The 20,244-nt window shown below is 39.9% G+C and overlaps 1 protein-coding gene across 2 annotated transcripts in view; it reads left to right on the top strand.

Annotated features, from left to right (window-relative positions):
* The first annotated feature begins 347 nt into the window (after positions 1-347).
* Positions 348-20,244, top strand: part of KIF16B (kinesin family member 16B) — a 138,900-nt gene continuing 119,003 nt past the window's right edge. For both annotated transcript variants that reach the window (XM_064709461.1, XM_064709460.1), the window contains exons 1-3: positions 348-441; positions 16,671-16,740; positions 17,677-17,790. In XM_064709461.1, coding sequence (XP_064565531.1) covers positions 395-441; positions 16,671-16,740; positions 17,677-17,790 — 231 coding nt within the window. In that variant the 5' untranslated portion in view covers positions 348-394. The remainder of the gene's footprint in view (positions 442-16,670; positions 16,741-17,676; positions 17,791-20,244) is intronic.

Raw genomic sequence — 20,244 nt, 5'->3', positions numbered from 1 at the left:
TATATACGTATGTGTATATATATATGCGCGCATATATATATATATATATATATATATATATATATGCATGCATGTATAGAAGCATACACTCCTCCAATAAATAAATATACCGCGGTGGGTAGTCCTATGGAGAAATTCCCATACACCCACCCTCAGTTCCTATTTCTGCTTCTCCTCTCAAAGCTCCTCCTCCTCTTCCTCCTCCTCCTTCCCCGCCCCAGCGCGGCCGGGCGCACCAACGGCGAGGAGCGTTTTGTCCCTGCGCGGCCGCCGTAGGGCGCGCCGGGGCAGGTTGGCGGTCGCCATAGCGACCGGGCCTAGGCTGGGGGCGGCCTCGCTCGGTGGCGGCGGGCGGGCGGTGCCGAGGGACGGCCCGGGCCGGCCGGGATGAGCCATGGCCTCCGTCAAGGTGGCCGTGCGAGTGCGGCCAATGAACCGCAGGTGAGTGTGGGGCCGCCGCGGAGCCGGTGTCGCTGACGAGGGGTGAACACCGTGTCCCGGCTCCGTGTCCCGGCGGTGACAGCCGCACCGGGGGAGGAGCTGTGCCGGGAGGTCGGGGGCTCTGCCGGGAATTCGGGGGCTCCCGGAGCTCGGCCGAGCCGTTCTGGCCGGCAGGAGCGGCTGCTGGAGCTCTTCTCCTCCGGGGAAGGTTGGGAAGTGGCTCCTGGTGGAGCGGAGAGCAGCGGGTCCTTGCCTGGGAAGTTGCTTTGGTCCTTCTATAATGACGGAAAAGTTTCTCTGGTGAAGACAGAAAACTCTGAGAGGAGGGACCTGCCAGGGATGTATAGTCCGGCTTCTAAAATGTGAAAGAAACCTACTTTATCTGGCAACAGCAGCCTTTTCTACCTGCTTGAGAGAGAGAGATTGTTATCTAGTTCATTGGGAGCCATCATGATTAAAAGTTATCAGTTTATGCTCAAAATATGTATATCTATCTATCTATATATATATGTACATATCTATATATCTACATATATCTATATCTATATATATATCTATATCTCTATATGTATATAAAAGCCAGGCAGTCTGCTGCATTTACTGTATGAACAGGAGTTCATCACCCAGTTCTTGAGATGTGCCTGGGAAATAAACACCGTTTTCTTTCATGAAATATGAGCATAATATACATAACAGAGTTAATGGTTTAATTTAGGAACAATACGTGGAAAACTGTCTGATTCTACTGCCAGTGCTCTTCCTCTTCCCTTGTTCTGAATTTGTGTAGCCAGTTCAAAAGAAAAGTGGTTTAAAGCCCAGGCAGCCCATCAGGCTCCTGCTGTTCCTCTCACTTGATGTGATTCAGGTGTTTAAAACACACAACTTGTCACATTCTGAAAGCTGCTCCCTATCTTGTTGTTTTCAGTGAGGGAAAGACAAATCTTAGGAGAATAGAGCTGATGAAGGTAGGAAGGGGAACATATTGCAGGTTGGTTTTGAATAATTTAGGTGGTTGAAGGTCTGGGTTGGCGAATAATTTTGTCACACCCTTTTGCTTCCCTCTGCCCTCTCCCTCAGGTCTAACCATGTGATTCTTAAAAAATTTAAAAATTATTCTATATTTACACTCCACTTTTCCTTCAAGAACCTCTGACAACAGTTAGCATAGGTCTTCAGGGTGTTAATAAGACTTGTTATGTTCAGTGTTTTGGTAGCATGGAGAAGTTTTGCAGGAGGAGTGCACCTGTGATCTGCTGAGAGACAAAAGAGACACAGGAATGGAAAGCACATGGCAGAAGAGAGGGGTGGTAATTGTGACAGGCAGTGGAAACACAGACCTGTGAGTGTAAATTTGCAAGTGTTGTGGTAAAGGAATATCACACAAAGACTCATGGTGACTCTGTTGCGTGTAGGAGGATGACTTGGATGGGATTGGATCTGAGCATACCAAGAAAATGATGGAAATGGTTTGTGGCACAATGGAAAAGGGCACACCTGAGAGCAGGGCAGACAGAGCTGCGTGTGGTGCAAGGGGCAAGCTGAGAAAATGGTTTTTGTCACAGCTCTGTGGCAGCAGGCAGCTTGCTCTGAAAACTGGTGTGTGACCATGCAAACTGTGAAGAACCTACCAGTGTAAGCTGCTGAAACCTTGGAGTTTATGGGATGCTGTTGGGTGTTTATGAAACATTATAAGGAAGCTGGATTTAGTGCCCTGGGATGTTGCTTTTAAGTATTGATTTTTTTTAGAGGCACAGTTGGTGTTTGGTGTGGGACTGGTGTTCCTCTCTGTCAGTCACTGCTGGACTTAGGCTGGGTTTTGTAAAACCCTAATCCTAAGCCTGGGAGGATGCAGTAGCTGTTCTTTGCAGTAGGAAAGGCATGCTGAACTGCAAGCCAGGAGCAGTAATCTTGTTTTTCTCAGTGATTTCTCAGAATTGTTAGAGTTGGAAGTGGCCTCTGGAGATCATCTAGTGCAGCCCCCTGCCAAGGCAGGGGCACCTTGGCAAGTGTTCCCTTGCCTGTGCCTTCTCTCAGCTCTGCTCCTTTTGCCTTTTTGGGTCCCTGGAGAATTTTACAGAGGAAAGGCCTTTCTGCCTATTCAAAGGATCTTTATAGCCAGGTGTTCCTTCTCCAGCACTACATTTCAAAATCCTTACCATGACGCTGTATGGAGTTAATTTAGTTAAATATGCTTTGGTTTGTTTGAAGTTTAATAATACAGTGCAGCTCATTTTATGAGTCATTTTTAATTAGAGAAGGCCCAGTTGATGAATGGTTATAGGAAGACTCCTGCACTAAGGAGCAGTTGCACTGTGTGGGGTCACAGCACTGCTAATTGTGTGCTAAGCCATGACCAAGGATTTTGGAATGAAACGTGATGGGGAGAGGGTTGTTTAAGGATTATTTACTGTTCTGTTGCCTAGCTAACAAACCTTTTTGCTTTGATTTACTTTTAGTCTTCATTTTTTCTGACTTGACCTGTTAAGTCCTTCACCATTTAAGTCCTTAACCATTCTTGGAGTCACATCCCAAATTGTGTTACACTGAAATATTTTGATTCTATCTCTGTCTAATATAATGGAAGTATGTCTAATGGCTTTACAGTTACTGCTATGAAACCAGTTGTAGTATGAGCTTAGAAAGTTACTTGGTGAGTCTCCATCTATCACTTGTTTTCCCTCATTCACCACTGAATTGCCATGACAGCTCTTAAGTCTGTGCTTGTAGCTGTAAATTTCTGTAAAGGCAGCAAAAAACCTTCAGCTGGCTGAAATCTTGGTTTTTGTCATTGGATAGAAGGGGGGTGAGCTTGGGTGTTTGGTATATTTTGCTTTGGTAAAGTAATGGATTTGGACACCATCACTTCTAAGGTTCATTTTCCAACACAGTCACTAGAAACATTCCTAAGATGGGATTGTTGAGAAGTGTAATTGGCTTTGAGGCACTTTTTGCTCACATACTGAACAGATGTCTGTGGGTGACTGGTTACTAGTCCCTGTCTTCTGCATAGTGTCATATCTGGGATCCTGATAGGCCTCACCTAATTCTGGCTCTCTATTTTTTATTATGCATAGCATCTGCACAGTTCAAATAAATGCACTGCTTTATTTTCATCTCTTCAGTCTTTAAAAAAGAGAGGGTAGTATTTTCTTGCTTCCATTTTGTGTCATGTTTCTTCTTTATGTAAACTCAAATTTAATTAATGTTCCAGGAAGCCACTTTTATACTTTTATCAGTGTCTTGGTTTGAGACAATTTAAAGAAGAAGATGCTGGAACGAGTTATCTCCTTTATGATTCCAATAATTTCTATCCACCAATAAGAAATGAATACTAATAGAGGATAGTTAAAAAACCATGGTTTATTTACAAACAGGTTGCCAACAGGTAGGAAAAAAAGTAAACAACTGCTAAATATCAAACTGCTAGACCTCACCACCCCACTGGAATGTGAAAAATGCCAATCACTTGTTTTTAAAATTTTAAAAGTTTAATAGTAATAGAATGGTTATAAAAATAGTAATACAATTAGAGTAATTAAAATTTGGACAATTTGAATTAAGACAATATGAGACAATAAAAACAAAGAGTTATGGACAGGCTGGGTACCTTTTTCTGGGCAAAATAAGCCCATGTTAACAGAGGATTAACCCTTAAAAGTAAGAGCCTGTTGCATATTCATACACCTCATCCATGATGCATAAATTCCATTCAAACACAGGATTCTGTCTGGTCAGTGTCAGCTTATTCCTCTGAATCCTGACAGCATCCTCTGCCTGAGTGAGGCAGGAAGAAGTTCATTTCTCCTGATAATGGGGCAATAAATTCTCTTTCTCTGAAGGATTTAGGTGTCCCATTATAGTAAAATCTATGTATTGTATAAGTGTCCTTGCCCCAGTCCTAGCTGTTCTAAATGGGCTGCAGCTGTGATGTTCTTAATTGGGCAGCAGCTGTGGCTAATGAAGATAACTGGGATAAAAGGGGGTGGGCTGGCTGGTCAGGGGGAGCCCTGATGAAGAAGCAGGAACAGCACTGCTGGGAAGAGCTGTGTGTGAGAAAACCACCCAGAAGGAATGGGACTCTAGAAATGTGATAACAACAATATGAATATAACATCCTGTGGCTGCTCAGTGCCAGTCCTTTCTTTAGAAAAAAAGTATCTTACATAGCATAGTTTCTATTTTAACATTTTGTTATAACCTAAAACTGTATTTAACACACTGCTTAAGAAAAGAAGAAAAATAAAGCTTTAGCTTGAGCAAAAATCGAACCGTGTGTGAAGCAAACACCACGCTGTGCAGAGCCATGAACCTGGGTGGGCAGCTTTTAAAAATGCCCACTCCAAAAGCCAACTTTCTAAAATCCCAAACCCCAACTTCCTAACCCCCCCACCCCACTGAGATTCCCGGCTGCAGGGTCCTAAAGACCCAGGAACAGATGGATGAATGTAGATATATGTATAGAAGCATACACTCCTCCAATAAATAAATAAATGCACCACCCACCGCAGTATATTTATTTATTGGAGGAGTGTATGCTCCTCAGGTGGTTACAGGGTACGTTATTGTGGAGGGGTAGAATGTAAGAAAATAAAGAAAGTGCAGAAGGTAATCTCACACCTGAGGAGTTGCAGCTGTACCAATCACCAAAGATTAGGAACAGGCCACAGCTGTGTCCCATAATGATGAGTGCTACAAAAGAGTGGGTTAGCTGGGTGAGGAGAGTTGGAGTTTGTTGGCTGTGCTGTGAAGAAGAAGGAGTCAGTGCTGTGAGGAGCTGCCCATGAGAAATCACCGAGAAGGTATGGGACTTTTGAAATAAGATTACAGCACTTTATCATTATGAATCACCCCAAGACAGTCAGTTAAACAAAGCCATCTAAAATATGCCAAATAAGAAAAACTGTTTTGATATTTAGCAAAGGATATGTCAACTTGATTCTTCTAAATGCTGCCGCTAAATTCTTGTGGCTCTCAATTTCTTACACCTGATAGCTCTGTTCTGTTTGGCTTTTAATTCATGCAGTGATTGAGGGATGCAAGCTTTTTCAGATTTTTATCCTGTTTCCTCCGTTTCTTGTATTTGCATAAACTAATTATTGTGTTTAATTGGGTGAACAAACTAAATGAGGGTTATGTGCTGTCCTTACCTGCAGAGTTGCAGCTGACATCAGAAGATGGGTCTGCACTGTGATAAGTTTTTCTCTGTGCTTACCCAGTGCTCTCAGCATTTTTAGATGTTCATTTAAATGAGTTGCCTAGACTTTTTCACAGCTCTCTTCTCACTGCCAGTATAATGAAATAGAAATTCTAATTTGGTTTCATGTTTAAATGATCAGGTTTTTTTCCCCTGCATGTACACACTCCAGAAGTGACCAGTGGCAGGAGTACCCTCAGTCACTGTAGTGCTCCATGTGGTTATGCAGCCATTCATAATTATGGCATGAGGATTAAAAGGTTTTTTATTTGGTAGTGGGGAGACAGAGGAAGTATGTTCTGTTGCATAGAGACAGCTTTTGAGGGACCCTGGGATTTGTTTGGGTTAAAATCTGACACTTCAATCCACAAACACAGTCTGTATGATTATTCATTAGATGTGAGGTTGGCCCTCTTGAATAAGTTCTGGGTTACACCTGTGAGTCTGAGCAACTCCTCTGCAGGCAGAGTACCTTGGGAAATCTACAACCAATATCTTATCTTTAAAACTATCTGCTTGCACAGTCCAGGCTGTAGTATCAACAGCAGAGTTTTCAATGACTCAAGCAATGAGCCATTAATAGAGCATTGCAAAAGACAGAGAGATAAAAAAAATCTGTTTTGTTTCACAAGGAACTTGTGACTGGAGTGTTTTGTAGTAAGAAAAAGAAATAAACAGGTAAACAGGGAAGAGCCAGCTGAATTATTTGTTTCCATTCTAAATGTTTACAAGTATTTTAGGTAGCAACTTGCTGGGAGTATGAAATTTATAATTAAATAGCCATGCTTTTTAGAATTGAGAAGAGAAGCAAAAAACATGCATGGAAAATGTATTATAAGATTGTCAATGCAGGGAAGAGGGAATGAATTGGTGTTTCAAATTAGAAATTTTTAAGTATGAGTTACTGTATATTTTTCATTTTCAAGTTACTGTGTACATTTTTAATTTTCATAAGCTTATAAAGAGGGAGTGTTTTGACAAAATATGTATAACATTAATGTATCACAGGTGAAATGAGAAATGCTGGAGTGATTAGAAGGAAAGACACTCATAGGAAAATACCATCTCTGTCTCTGAAGAGAGAGCCAGACACTCACTGCTGGTTGTTGCTCTGTAGAGGTGTCTAGAGTGATCTCAGATAACAGAACTCTCAGCTTAGATATGGCCAAGTGTTGCAATACTGTCACTTTCTGAACTACTGTACCAATGAGGATAAGCCTTTTATCAGCAAGCTGAGTCTGCTATTTCCTGTGGTAACTGTTTGAACTTCCATTTTAATAATGGTGCTCGATTCATAATCATGTACAATTCCTCTACTATGGAAAGGAGCTGAAAGATCCTTAAGCATAGGGTGAGGCTCTGGTGTGCCTGGGGTGAATGTATATCTATCTTGCCTCTGCCTTTTTATGTGGTTGAGTTTGAATCCAGTAAAAATTTACTTTGATGCTGAGTTGGCAAGATGAGCTAACTGTTCCGAATGTGGCTTTCTTACGTTGCCTCATTTTGTGTTCAGAACCTTGAACATATTTCATAACCTGTGGCAGATTTTTCCTTTTTTTTAGAGTAGAAACATTTCTCTCCCTGAAATTAAGCTTATAATATAAATTATTGTGTATTATATAATATAAATTAAGCTGTGCATACATGTTCATGTGAGTCCCTTGATCAGTGTGCTGCTGCTGTTGTTGGCACTGGATCAGTGCCATAAGGATGTAGACTGATCCAAGCTCTTGGATCATGTAAACTTGGTACTGAGAGTGCTTCAAGTCTGAAAGAAAAAGTGTTCTTAGTTTTGTAAGATACATCAAGAAATGTTTTCACTTTCTATCTTTCACCTCTTCAAAAGGAATGAACTGTAGGAAGAATTTTATTCTACAGTATGGTCATGAATCTGCTAGGATAGGTCCTGTACTACAGGGAGGAGCAGAGGGATGAACATCAGCCTGACAATGTCCATGTCATCTCTCCTTAATAATCCCTACCTGGTGCTTGTTCAGCTGTGGGTTACACAGTGGGGAATCTGACCTGTGTCCTACCCATGATTTTTGTGTGGCCACATGTTCAAGATGTAAAACTTGAGAGTAAAGAGGGGTGAGCAGGACATGCAGATGTGCCTGTTCTGCAGGGACTGTTGCTCCCTGGTTTTGGTGGTACTTGATGTCAGATGTGGTGACAATGTGTTATTTGAGAACAGATATCAGCAATAAATTATGACATAAACATTTGTGATTAGGAAAAAATGCTCTCAAGGATTATAAAAGTCTCAGAGATGGTAGTTGGGCTGCTGTTGCTGCTGCCTGTAGTTCTGGAATGAAGATGCAATTGAGTGTGCTAGGAATCATAGATCCTGTATATTGTGAGGGGCTTTAAATGGTATCTAGACAGATCATATATTTGAGAAAGAGTGTAGTAAGCTGAGTTATAAAGCTGTAGACAGACCATTAAAAATGAGGAAAAGTTGGAGAACCTGCTCTTGAAGCAACAACTTGCTCACAGCAGAGCATTGACTCAAAGGACTAGAAAATTAAAACAAAACCCAAAAAAACCCAGAGCCTAGTGACCTCACAGAAAAGTGCTGGTTGTCATATATAAGAATAAGAGCTGTCAGAAATCTTACCATCAATACATTTTAAGGCTTTTTTTTTTTTTGGTGTAAGAGTAGTAAATAGTGGTATCTAAATAGTTCAGATCTGTTTAAGTAGGAGTGGAAAAAGCAGTTGGGAGGTGAGGAAAAAAGCACCCAAGTTATTTTACTCAGGAGTTTAAGGAGATCATTGCAGGTGTAAAGCAGAGCAGATGCTCTTCTGAAGGGCATAAATTGAAGGTGGTCTAACCCTGTGTTTGGTAAGGGGTGATAAAACGCAGGACTGGACAGCTGGGTTAAGGAGCAGGGTCTGAGGAGAGTGGGCTTTGCTAAAATAAGAAATTAAGTCAAATAGAGAAGCCATCAGCAGGGATGAGAGGTGACTGGGAGTTTGGATGCCACAGGTCAGGATATTCTAGAGAAACTTGTTGGACTCTCCTTAGGCTTTTCCACAAATGTCAGCAGTGCTCAAGGGAGCTGGAACTTAGGGGTTAGAGAAATTTAGGGAGCTGAAAGTTCCAGGCTTAGCACTAGGGGATGCCAGCACTCTCTGGTGTTAGTTTCTCTACAGTTTCTCACCTGTGCTGCAGTACATGGTCTTTGAATGTTAGTGACTTGTTTTCCTCCTCTTTTTATGCCCTTTCTCTCAGTGGTTAATTTTTGAAGGTTTTCTGCTTAGAAGTAATGGATCTGAATTTAGGAGTGTGCTGCACTCTCAGTGTAATCCTTGTTTGCAAATACAGAGCCAAGCACTGAAGCTGTGGTTGGTGCTTCCCCCAGCAAGGAAATGTCTCCTAAAATCCTGTTTCTGGAACCTCATCTGAATTAAATTGGAAAAGATCAACAAAAAGGATGGGAGTCCTTGATTCAAAGAATATCAAGCTGCCTGTATACTCTGTGTTATAACTACCAGGATAGGTTAGGAGATGCAACTCTAAATGTATTTTCAGGGCTTAAATGCTGAAAAGAGAAATGAAATACTTAGTTATGGCTCCTTCTAAATATCTCTGGAGTAATGCAATGAAGCTAATAATGGATCAGCTTAAACAGTATCTAAGGAATTACTGCTGGTGAGATAGTGCAGGTTGTGTAAGGATCTCCTGAGGCTCAGGCACTTGGATAGAGCTAATACCTTTTAAGAAAGTCATTAGAGGAAATCTTGCTTCAATGGGAAGGTAAGACTAGACCTGGCTGACTGTTAAGCAGCTCCTGTGCTTGCCATTCTATCTCACACCTCCTCTTCAGTGGTTGTTGCACAGCTTTATACACAGAAGTGAGGATAAATGGGGTGTGCAGTCTTTAAAATTGGATCTTGCTCTTTTCATGTAGCAAAGAAGATGGATCAGGAGGGAGAGTTCCCAAGTGCAGAGCTTTGTCCTTGTGTTGGTGAGCAGCAAAACTGGAGCAGAGTTGTGTAGCCACATTTCTCTTCGCAGAGAAAAGCAAGGCACAACTTCCCAAGAATATTTCTGGGATTCACATTCTCTGAACCTCAGAGAAAGAAAAGACAATTCTTATCTCATTTACTGCTCCTGTGGTGTTCACAAGTGGAATGCACTGTGGAAGATTATTTATCCTGAAGGGAATTGGTAATTGGATTTTGATGTGAGTGTTTTGATTCACTGACCAATTGAATCCAGGTGTGTGTTGGGACTGTCACTGACAGTGACAAGAGGTTGTGCAGTGAAGCGCAGTTGGGTGCTTGGCAGATTCAGTTTAGATGTAATGCAATATAGATGTAATACAATATAGAATAATATAGTATAATTAATTATTTAGCCTTCTGATAAGATGGAGTCCTCCTCATCATTTCTCCTGGACATCAGGTAAAAATATCTCCCATAGACTTGTCCTGCAGAAGAAGCTCCAATGGCTTTCAGCCAAGCACTGGACTCCCAGTAACTGAAGGGTTAATATCTGGTAGTGACAGTTAATTTTCCATAAACCTCCAGAGGTCAGGAAGCCCACTTGGAGCCTCTGCTTACATGTGCTTATTCTTCTGTCCTCTTTAGTGCTTTAATGCAAACACTTCAGAAGTTTTGCAAGCCTGTGGATTTGTCACAATCATTCCCTCGTTTAGTTTGTCTCCCTCCATAGAGTTAAAGAACAAAGACCTTCCCGTGCCGGTGGGGCTGGAGCACAGTGGTAGCACGGACACACGTGGGGCAGTGTATTTAGACTGGCCTCATGTACAGTGTGCAATCCCCAAAACTTTCTGGTCTTAAGCATTTTGAACTTAAAAGCCTGGTTTTAGAATAGTGTTTTCCAAGTCCTTTATTTTAGTATTATCAAACACATTGCCAGGTTATGTATGCATGTTATATCACTGAAATGATGAACAAGAAAATACCTTTAACTCCTGCTTCTTGTTGAGATTTCCCTGAGACAGAAAAAAAATAGGTAAGTCTCTCTGAATTGTAGCTTTCCTGAGGAATTGAAGTAAGAGAAAAGTGAGTCTGTTTGTTTTTCAGGCTTTGTTTATTTGAAATTAGGAGTAGTTATGAAATAAATGGGATTAGCACTCAGCTCTTCTAACCTAACTGAGCCCTTGGACTTGAAAGACTCTTAGAAATCTGAGTGTCTGAAAGGCAGGTGTTATTGGTGAGAGCAGCTGATTGAAGAGAAAACTACTCTGTTTTGCAGAGGCCATGAGTACAAAGCCAGGGTTATTTACTGAGAGAGGGTTTTTCAGAGTTATTTAACAAAAGGAGTGCATAGATGGCACTCAGCATCTTAATTGCTGATGGGTTGAAGTTCTTATTGTTGATGAGTCAGATACTTCAAATATTAGCTTCATGAAGACTCTTCTCCAAAGAGTTTGTACTGTAAATACAAAGCAATAGTGAGATACAGAAACTTGGAGTGCACTCATAATTTTTCTGTATGCTTATACATTGGAAAGATATTTGTACTCAGATAACTGAACTCATTTATTGTTCAGTTCAGATTGTTTCTGTGTGTCTCAGTAAAGGAAAAAAATGACAGTAGAAAAGCCTTATGGATTCCTTGAGGAGCTAAAAGAGCCATGAAGTCAGGCTCTCAATTTTTTCCCCTGTGAATTTCTAATTTGCAGCCTTCCTGTCCCAGAAGACAAGGGCACTGCAGGGCAATTGTGAATTTCTGATCATGTTTTGCTGTACACAAGAGGTTAAGATAACACTGTCTTTGACTTGGGATTGCAGAGCTAAAAGAACAAATTGAAGGAAACAAGATATTAAAAACAAGTACACAAAGCATCACGTGGGCTGAAATCCAGGAGTCCCATTACCTTCATAGGGGTATAATAGTGACAACAGAATTCCAGAATGGCATTTGTATCAACGGTTGTGTTTGAGGTTATATTTTATGTTGCTTCTGCCAAAGATGGGCTTTTGCTACATTTCCTTAAAGGCCGCTGTCAGAAATGTGTAAGAAGAGGATTCACATGTGGCTGTCTTAAAACTTTAGCTGTGGAGCGCTAGTTCCCACTGGTGAGACCATTACTGAACCTGATCAGTATGCAGGCAAAGCAGGAAAGTTGCTGTTGAGGTAGTCTTCTACTTGAATATTCAACTTTTTCCAGATTATTGGGAGATCATGGTGCATGTAGATACAATAACTTTGTTAGCTGCTGCTTATGATTAAAAAATTTGCATGTGTGGCCACTCACCAGTTGTGATCAGAGTTCTTGGAAGGTGGAGCTACCTAAAATATTCTGTTGTGTTTGTGGGGTGTTCTGTGGCAGGAAGGAATGATGAATCTGACTCCATGTTCTCAGAAGGCTAATTTTATTATTTTATAATACTATATTATATTAAAGAATACTATACTAAAGAATACAGAAAAGATGCTTACAGAAGGCTAACAAGATAATAATAAGAACTTGTGACTCTTTTCCAGAGTCCCAACGCAGTTTTACCTTGATTGGCCATTGAGTTAAAAGAATTTACAGCAGAAACTAATGAAACAATCTCCAAACACATTCTAAAGAAGCAAAACACAAGAGAAGCAAATTAGATAATTATTTTTTTTTTTTTTTTTTTTTTTTTTCTGAGGCTTCTCACCTTCCCAGGAGAAAAATCCTGGGCAAAGGGATTTTTCCAGAAAATGTGAATACCACAGTACTATTACAAAAAAATTAAGAAGCAGGTCAGCTACATGATTTAATATAGTGATCAATCTGTATGTGTTACTGTGAGTGTGCAGAGTTTTCCCAAGAACACTGGATATCATTTGACAGAAGACAGCACAAAGACACCTGTATGTTCATATTTTAGGAGCATTACTGCAATATATGAAACTGCTGGTTTTCAGTGTTGCTGGTAAAATTTATTCTTATGGCTGAGAGTGTTTAATCTAGGCTGTCCTTCATACAAGAACCCATATATGTGTACTAGGATAGACTTAGAGATTATTTCTGTTTCATGTCATATACAAGATTTCCCTTGTGTCTGCATTCTCTGTCACTGGATTTATTGTTCTGGTTTCAGCTGCACAGTGGACAAAGCCTTGGGACTAGCAGAACTTTCTTTTAATTCTTTTAAAATTTTGCCATTTAAAAAAAACAATAGAAGGGAATGGGAGTATCATCATAAATCTGCACAAGCAAATGTTGATCACAGAAAACCCTATGGCCATACAAAACGTGCTTTATGAAAAAATTCTCTCTTTTAAAGTACCAAATAGGTGCAGAGTTTCTGTTTCTTACTGAGACAGATGCAATCTGATCACAAGGAAGCTGTTTCTTTTCATTTCAATCCCCAGGAGGTTTTTCTTCTGTTTTCTTGTCTGGCTGGAAGTGAGGTGAAACTGAGGAGCTGGCACAGCTCATCTGTCAGCCAGCTCGGGCTCATTTAGGGCTTTGGGATCTGCTGGCTGCTGTCAGCTGGGTTTGACAGCATAGTAAAGGTCTTGAAGATAATGAAGATGTGCTGTCAGAGAAAATGGGCAGCTGTCAAGAGCTCCAGAGCCCTCCTGAACAAGGGGAGGCCGCCACCCTTATCAGCTGTCACTGGTGCCCTGAGGGCTCCTCTCAAACCGAGCCTGAAGCGCTTCTGACTGCACTTGTCCTGCTTGGTGTGCAATTTACAGGTGTTAACTTTAACATGTTCCTGTAACATGGCTTCAACCATTTACTTATGGCCTTGGAGCCATATTAGTCATGACTTGGAGATCAGGATTTGGAGAGGTTCATTCAGCTTTTTGCTGTGTTGGTCTCAGGGAGCTTAGGAAATGCTGTGCTATTGCCCTGCTGTGATTTCCCCCCCTCCCCATTGCTCTTTCCTCCTGCAGTTAATTGCTGGATGACTGGCTGAATTGAGCAATACTAGAGGGGTAATTGCAGCGCTGGGCTGGTGAATTTTCAGGTGTCTGTGCCAAGAAACTTGCCTGCATGATCACTTCGTCATTTGGTTTGGAGCCAGGGGATCACGGGTTGAAAATTCCCGTCCCTTGTGATCCTGGAGCTCCACGTGGTGCATGAAGGAGCAGTGAGAACATCCTGGAGGCTGTCCCTGAGCGCTGCTGTGTGAGCAGATTTGGCTCAGGAGGAAGCAGGATTGCTTAAACCATCAAAGCCTTAATTGTGAACCTGTTTTGGCAGCTGGTCTCTTCGTATTATTTTGTGATGGAGGCTGGAATTTGCAGGGGCAGAGTGTTTGGTTAGTGGCTGAAGCTCTCTCTGGGTGAGGTCGGGCAAGTGGTTCCTGTGGATGCTGGTGGAGCTGCTGGAGGGTTCTCCCAGCCCTGAAGGTTACCCAGCACTGCAGCGCAGCTGTTTGCAGCCTGAACCTCATCTTGGGGTGACTTTGTCATGCTGGTGTCCCCATCATCTGTCTTTTTGCTCAGAAATTGGTTTTACAGCTTTAAGCTAGGCTCAGAGAGAGGAGGACTGGGATTTTTTTATGCTGTGTTCAAAACACAGAGATAAGAGTTCAGCTTTCTCTGAGCTCATGGCAGTGCTCTCTGAATTCTCTGCTGCAGAGAGAGAAACAGGAATTTTCTTGCTTTTTTGTTGGTTTTGCTTGTTATCTATGGCAATAAAGGTTTTTCCAGAATTGTTTTTTATGGAACTGTGAAAAATTCTCATTGTGAATACTTTGCTTGGTAAATAGTTTTTTCCACATTTCTCTAAGGAGATTATCTCCCAGACTCGTTGGGGAGGGGCAGCTGAATCCTGCCCTTTAGAGGAAACAAATCTGTCCCAAACCTTTAACTAAGGTGGAACTTGCAATGAAAACTTTTTGTTAGGGACTTGGCCCTGATGAGCTGCATTAAATGAGAGCCTGGAAATCACTGTCATCAAGCAAGAAATTGTTTTTTATGAGATGCTCTTAAACTCCGTATGTGTACAATAAATTATATGCAGCTGTCTCATATTAAAATGAAGCTTGGATGTTTGATTCCTGTTAATTTTTTCTTCCACTTCTTTCAGGTTGGTTTATTTATTCTGATCCTAGTATTCTTGTTTTAGGTCTTCCTCTCATTACCCCTTCTCCTTCAAGAATGCAAAATTCTATTTATGAATTGTATTATTGGCTAGTGCTTTCCAAGGTACTTTTTTAAAACTTTGAAATCCTCATTCTCTAACAATGTTTAATAATATTATCACAAAATTAATTACTTTAGGCTTCTCAGAATTTTGTGTAGTTCATATATGGGTGTTAGATTTTAAATGTTTTGTACCATTATTCCATTACTGAGTAGCTTTAGCAGAGCAATATGGAGAGCTGGCTAGATCTGAGAAAGCAAGCACTGACATACTTGATTATTTTCCCTTAAACATGAAGAAATAAAAATAAAAAAGCAATAATTCTGGACCAAGGTTCTTCCTGCCTAGAGTCCTTACAGACTTCCTAGAGGAAGCAATTACAGTTTGCATTTGAAACAATTTTTTATAGTAGGATTGACCATTTAATTGGGCCGAATTACTTGTTACACCTTTGCTGAGCAAATAGCTGCAGACAGGTGGTGGAGGGTGTGGAAGAAGCAGGATGGCTGGGAGCCATCCACAGGCTGCATTGCTGCAGTGCCAAGATCTATTTCCTGCAAAAAAATACCACTGGACACTTTTCCCATTTCCCTGTTTGTTATCTGTAGCTGTATTTTAGTGTTTCAGTATCATAAGTCTAGATCTAGTAATCATAAGACATGTCTCAAAGTTTTCCATGGTAGATCTGAATTCAATTGTATAATTAATGCTGTAATTATTACAATTTTCTCTTTCATTATCACTAGAAAATAACCTAATGTGTTGATATTTACTTAAGCATTTTTATTTACCTAATCTTTATTCATTAAGGTAGATTTTAAAATGGATTTTGCTTTTCTTTACTATTTCTTCTGGAAAACTGAATATGAACAGAGTAGCTGGAGGGCAGAGACTTGGCTCATCTAGTGTACCACAAAGAAGAAAAAACACCAAAATCCTGAACTTGGTTGTTCTGTTATTGGGAAGAAGTTTCTCTTTTGCATTTTGTGCTGGTGCAAGTGAATATCCAGTAATGTGAAGCAGCACTTTATTGCTTTAAAGCCCTCTGCTTTGCTCTGCACTGGCCAGGCACACCAGGTGACTTTGCAGATGACTGTGGGACAGGTGTGTCAACATTTGAAGAGGAGGTTTTGTGTGCTGTGCATCTTTCCCTCGTGGCTCTTTTTCCCTGTGCATGTTTTCATTAGCACAGGAGGTGCTGAGCTCCAGGCTGTCGTTCAGGAGCAGCCTGTATTGCTCTCATGACTAACAATGGTGAAATTGCACCTCTGGCAGCAGGTTGGTACATGCTGGGTTTAGACACCAAGCTCACAGTTTTTTGTGGTATTTTTGAAAACAGTCAGAAACCATTGTGGAATAAATGCAAGTGCATGAAAACACTTCTTTGGAACTGGAATATTTCCTTCCTGGCATCCTTGTGCTTTGGGAAGCCACAAACCTGTGTAATTCTTTGTTGGTAGTACAGCCTCTCTCCTGTGCTGCTGTGATGCATCAGAACTCAAACCACAGGTTTGGTACCTTATTTCTAAAAGAGTTTCAAAATACTAAGTTTAAACATTCAGTCCCTGTTAGCTAGACTATATGGATAAGTGGGAACTGCTACTCCTGGAATGTTGGTGAGAAGCTGGGGCTTGCATTGTTGTGTTCAGATTTGCCCTTCCTTAGAGCCATGCGTTTGACTGAACTGGGTTTTGGATTAGAGTACTTCCAATTAAGAACAAACCACTTAATTGACTTGCAGAGTTAAATTTCTGAAATGGATTTCCTCACACTTCTGCTCTGTTTCTGGATGAAGGAATTTGGAGGCAAGTGCTCCAAATATATGCCATAGAAGTAAATAAACGCTGGGCACAAGAATTAAAAAATAAAATAAAAGTTAATTAATCTGAGAATTGACTGTGGCAAGCTGATGGGTGGAAATATGACTCTGGATAACTGTGGTATGTTTTATTTAACCTACTCAAATACGGTTTTTTTTTCAGGGAGAAAGATCTTAATGCAAAGTTTATTATTTCAATGGAAAAAAATAAAACAACAATCACAAACTTAAAGGTGAGTAAACACAATTTAGAAAAGGAAATTGTAACTCAATAGCTGCCAAAATATGACTGGACAAAATAGTGATGCTTGCTGTGGTCAATGGCCCCTAGTTGTTAAAATTCAATGTTAAAGTAATGTTTTGGGGAAACCAGGTTACAGTGTTATTGCTGCACTGTGGTTTTCTGAAGATCACTCTGTTGGCTCTAGCTCATAATTTCTTCAAAGGTTTATCACTCAGATCATTACTTAGCTGGGAGATGAAAGCCAACAATAGAATAGAGGTGTGTTTCTGATAGCTATTAAATCTCTGCTTCATCTGTAAAAGTCTTCTGAAATTGCCATGAAAATGAACCAAACCCAGAGCACCCATCCCTTGCTGTAACCTTTTGATGGTATATTTTAACATTTCTCTCAGCAAGAGAAGCCATGTGCAGCAAATTGGTTTTTGCAGGATATTTTCTCATGACTACTATATGAAAAGGAGTTTCAGTGTGTAGTTTTGCTGGAGTGTCAGCTCTCATGTCTTGAGCATGATGATTGCCTTAAACAGCAGGTATGTCACATCTTTTAATTATGACTCCATGGTGAAGTGCTGTTCCTGGTGCAAACATCTCTGTGGCTCCTGTAAATTATATGTGGAGGATAATCCCTGATTATAATAACAGCATATATGGACCCATTTAACCTAGCCTAAGTATTGTGACAAAAATGTGCTGTGGGGTTAGAAGCAGTAAGCTAAAATTCAAATAATTCCTGCTGTGCTGCTTTATGAGGTGGCTGCCCTTCCTAATTTTGTCAGTGTTGTTGGAATCATAATCTCACCTGTCATACATTTCTAAATGTGTGTAGCATTATGTTGGATTTGCATTCTGACTATTTATTGTCAAATGTTTTTAATTACTTCATCAGGATGTGTTGTACCAGCTCTGTTTTCTTTTTTTTTAATAGATACCAGAGGGTGCTACTGGAGACACAGGACGAGAAAGAACAAAAACATTTACCTATGACTTTTCCTATTTCTCAGCAGACAGTAAAAGTCCCAACTTTGTATGTCAAGAAATGGTAGGATTTCTGATGTTAATAATTGATCTTTTTCCTTTCCCTTTTTTTTTGTCTTGGAAGCATTCCATGAAACTTCTTTCCATTGAAAGTGCATCTTCTGTAATTCAGAAATTTTCTAGATATCTGAGAGTTTGAATTTTGCTTTGTTCTTTTATTTTTAAACTTATCTAACAGTGTAAGTGGTATGCTTTCTTAAACAGCAGGCTGAATGCCTTTTTTCAAGTTCTTTTTTCTGATTGGTGTTGTATAAGGTCAAGTTGGAAAACATCTCTAAGCGCTGAAATTGGTTTTGAAAAGCTTTTAGAAACAAAAAAAAGCTTTTGAGAAACAAGCTTTAATTCACTTAGAAACAATCTTACCTGGTTGAAGTATGGTGTGAATTTTTTTTCTTGGTCCAAAAGCCTCGGTAAACATTGAAGAAGATTCTTTTTTTCCTCCTTCCTTGAGAATTCACCTTAGGAAAGACAAAACAGTTTTTCTTTCTGCGTAGTCAGAACAGATTAAACTTGGAGCTATAGGTGTTATTCAGATCCTTTATGACTTGGCATTTCATGTGAATGTTGAACTTTTTGGTTTTTTCCCATTCCCTAATAAATTTATTAATTGAATCTCAAGTAAGTTGTGATTGCTGACTTCTCTTTTGATGCTGTAAACTTCAACTGAGAGTAGTTCTTTCCCTTAAAATAATGCAACAGTTTACTGAATATCCTGTAAGACAGCTGTGTCCCTCCTTGCCTTCTTAGTATGTGTCCCATCTGTTCAGGAACCCTTGAAATCAAGGATGCTGTAATGGCTAATCCTAAAAAGCCTCACAATTAAAACTAGTCATAAGAAACAGTAAGCTGAAGCCATTTTTAAATATTTGTGAGAATGACAAGTTTTGCCATTATATATATATAAAATGACTATAATTGATGGGGAATTTAGACTTGGTATTTTTCATTTAACCATCAGGGTAAGTGATAAATCCTTTTATTTTCTGAATGCTTATTTTATCTCAGTGAGATATTAGGGTTTGATAATGTATATTCTTAAACTTTCTGGATTGTTGTTTCTTGATGATATTCTTTTAAGTAACATTTTTATTGCTGTTTTTTGAAATACTAGGAAACATACATTTTATCTGGCCATCAATGTGGAAATACCCTAATTACTGTGGCAAATTGAAGTAGTAATGTATTTGAGAGGAATGATTTGAACCTGCTATTCTAGTGAATGGTTTTAGGCAGGTGTTTCACGCCGTGTGGCTTTGCTAGAATTTTAGCAAATGCTTTAAATTAACTGACTCAATTATTTATTTTTAACTAAAGCAGCTTTGATAATGTATTTTTCTGTTCTGATTCTAAATGAAGCTTCTTGTCATGCACCAGTTGTGACTTAAATTTATGGATATTTAATTCTTGGATCTTCTAGTTTCCTGCCTTTAGATCCTTCTGGAAAGCTGTGTTAGACAAGACCACCTAAGAGAAACCCCAGGAAGAGATTCATGGTGTTAGTAGGCTCTTGCTGTTACAGTGCAGGTTATTTCCAGAATCCAAATTTTGCTGTGAAACAAATAAGTTAATTCTTGTCAAAACAACCATTTACAAAGTAAATTTGAATGCATACAAATAGATATCCAGGTTGTAGTCTATATTGATGTTCAGTTTCCACATATAAGTGATAAGTTCCCCTTTCCCAAGCTTTTCCTTCTGGAGCCATTTACCTGTTTCAGAGTGGGTCAGGTGGAGTCAAGATTATTATAACTTGCCCATGTCAGGAGTCTATAGAAACAAAAATAAATTAAAATGCCTGTATACTGATGGCTGCAGCAGCCTTGAGCAATGAGTTTTAAAGCTGTGAGTTTTATGATTGGTAATGATAGAATAAATCATAAATTTGGCTTCTATGTGTGTGTTCAGTACTGTGCTGTTAAGGTGTATTCCACAGCCTTGGACACCTCCTGTATCTGGGCTGGCAGGAGTGTGGACTTCTCTTGCTCAGCTACAAAAATATTGTTTGTCAGGTGGTGTTTTAACTACACTGTGTGCAGTGCTTCAAAAACAAAAGGAGTTTTTAAACTATACAAGTGCAAGTCCTAAACATGCACTGCACAATGGACTGTTTTGTTTTTGTCAATGATTTGATATTTAATTGAAGGCTTTGTAGTTAAGCTCTTATCAAGTTCCTGCAGAATTACAATTTGCTGCACCAGTGGCATAGAAGGGCCTCTTTTTTGCATTCATCTTGCCACAGAATAAAATTGATCTTGATTGTTGGTGATGTGGTTGCCTAGTGCCCTTTGTTCATGATTGTTACATTTTTCCATTTGAAAGGCAGAAAAATAAGAAGTGGAAATCTGTCTAATACTGCATACCTTATTAATATGCCTTGTAGATGCAAAATACACTTTAGTATTCCAAAGTTAGAGTGGGGATGGCAATTTGCCATCAAGCTTCTTCATTTGTATTCCTG

Source organism: Zonotrichia leucophrys, chromosome 3 (assembly GCF_028769735.1).
Source record: "Zonotrichia leucophrys gambelii isolate GWCS_2022_RI chromosome 3, RI_Zleu_2.0, whole genome shotgun sequence".
In the NCBI taxonomy this organism is placed as follows: Eukaryota; Metazoa; Chordata; class Aves; order Passeriformes; family Passerellidae; genus Zonotrichia; species Zonotrichia leucophrys.
The sequence above is the reverse complement of the archived record's forward strand: the minus strand, read 5'-3'. Positions and strand labels throughout refer to the sequence as shown.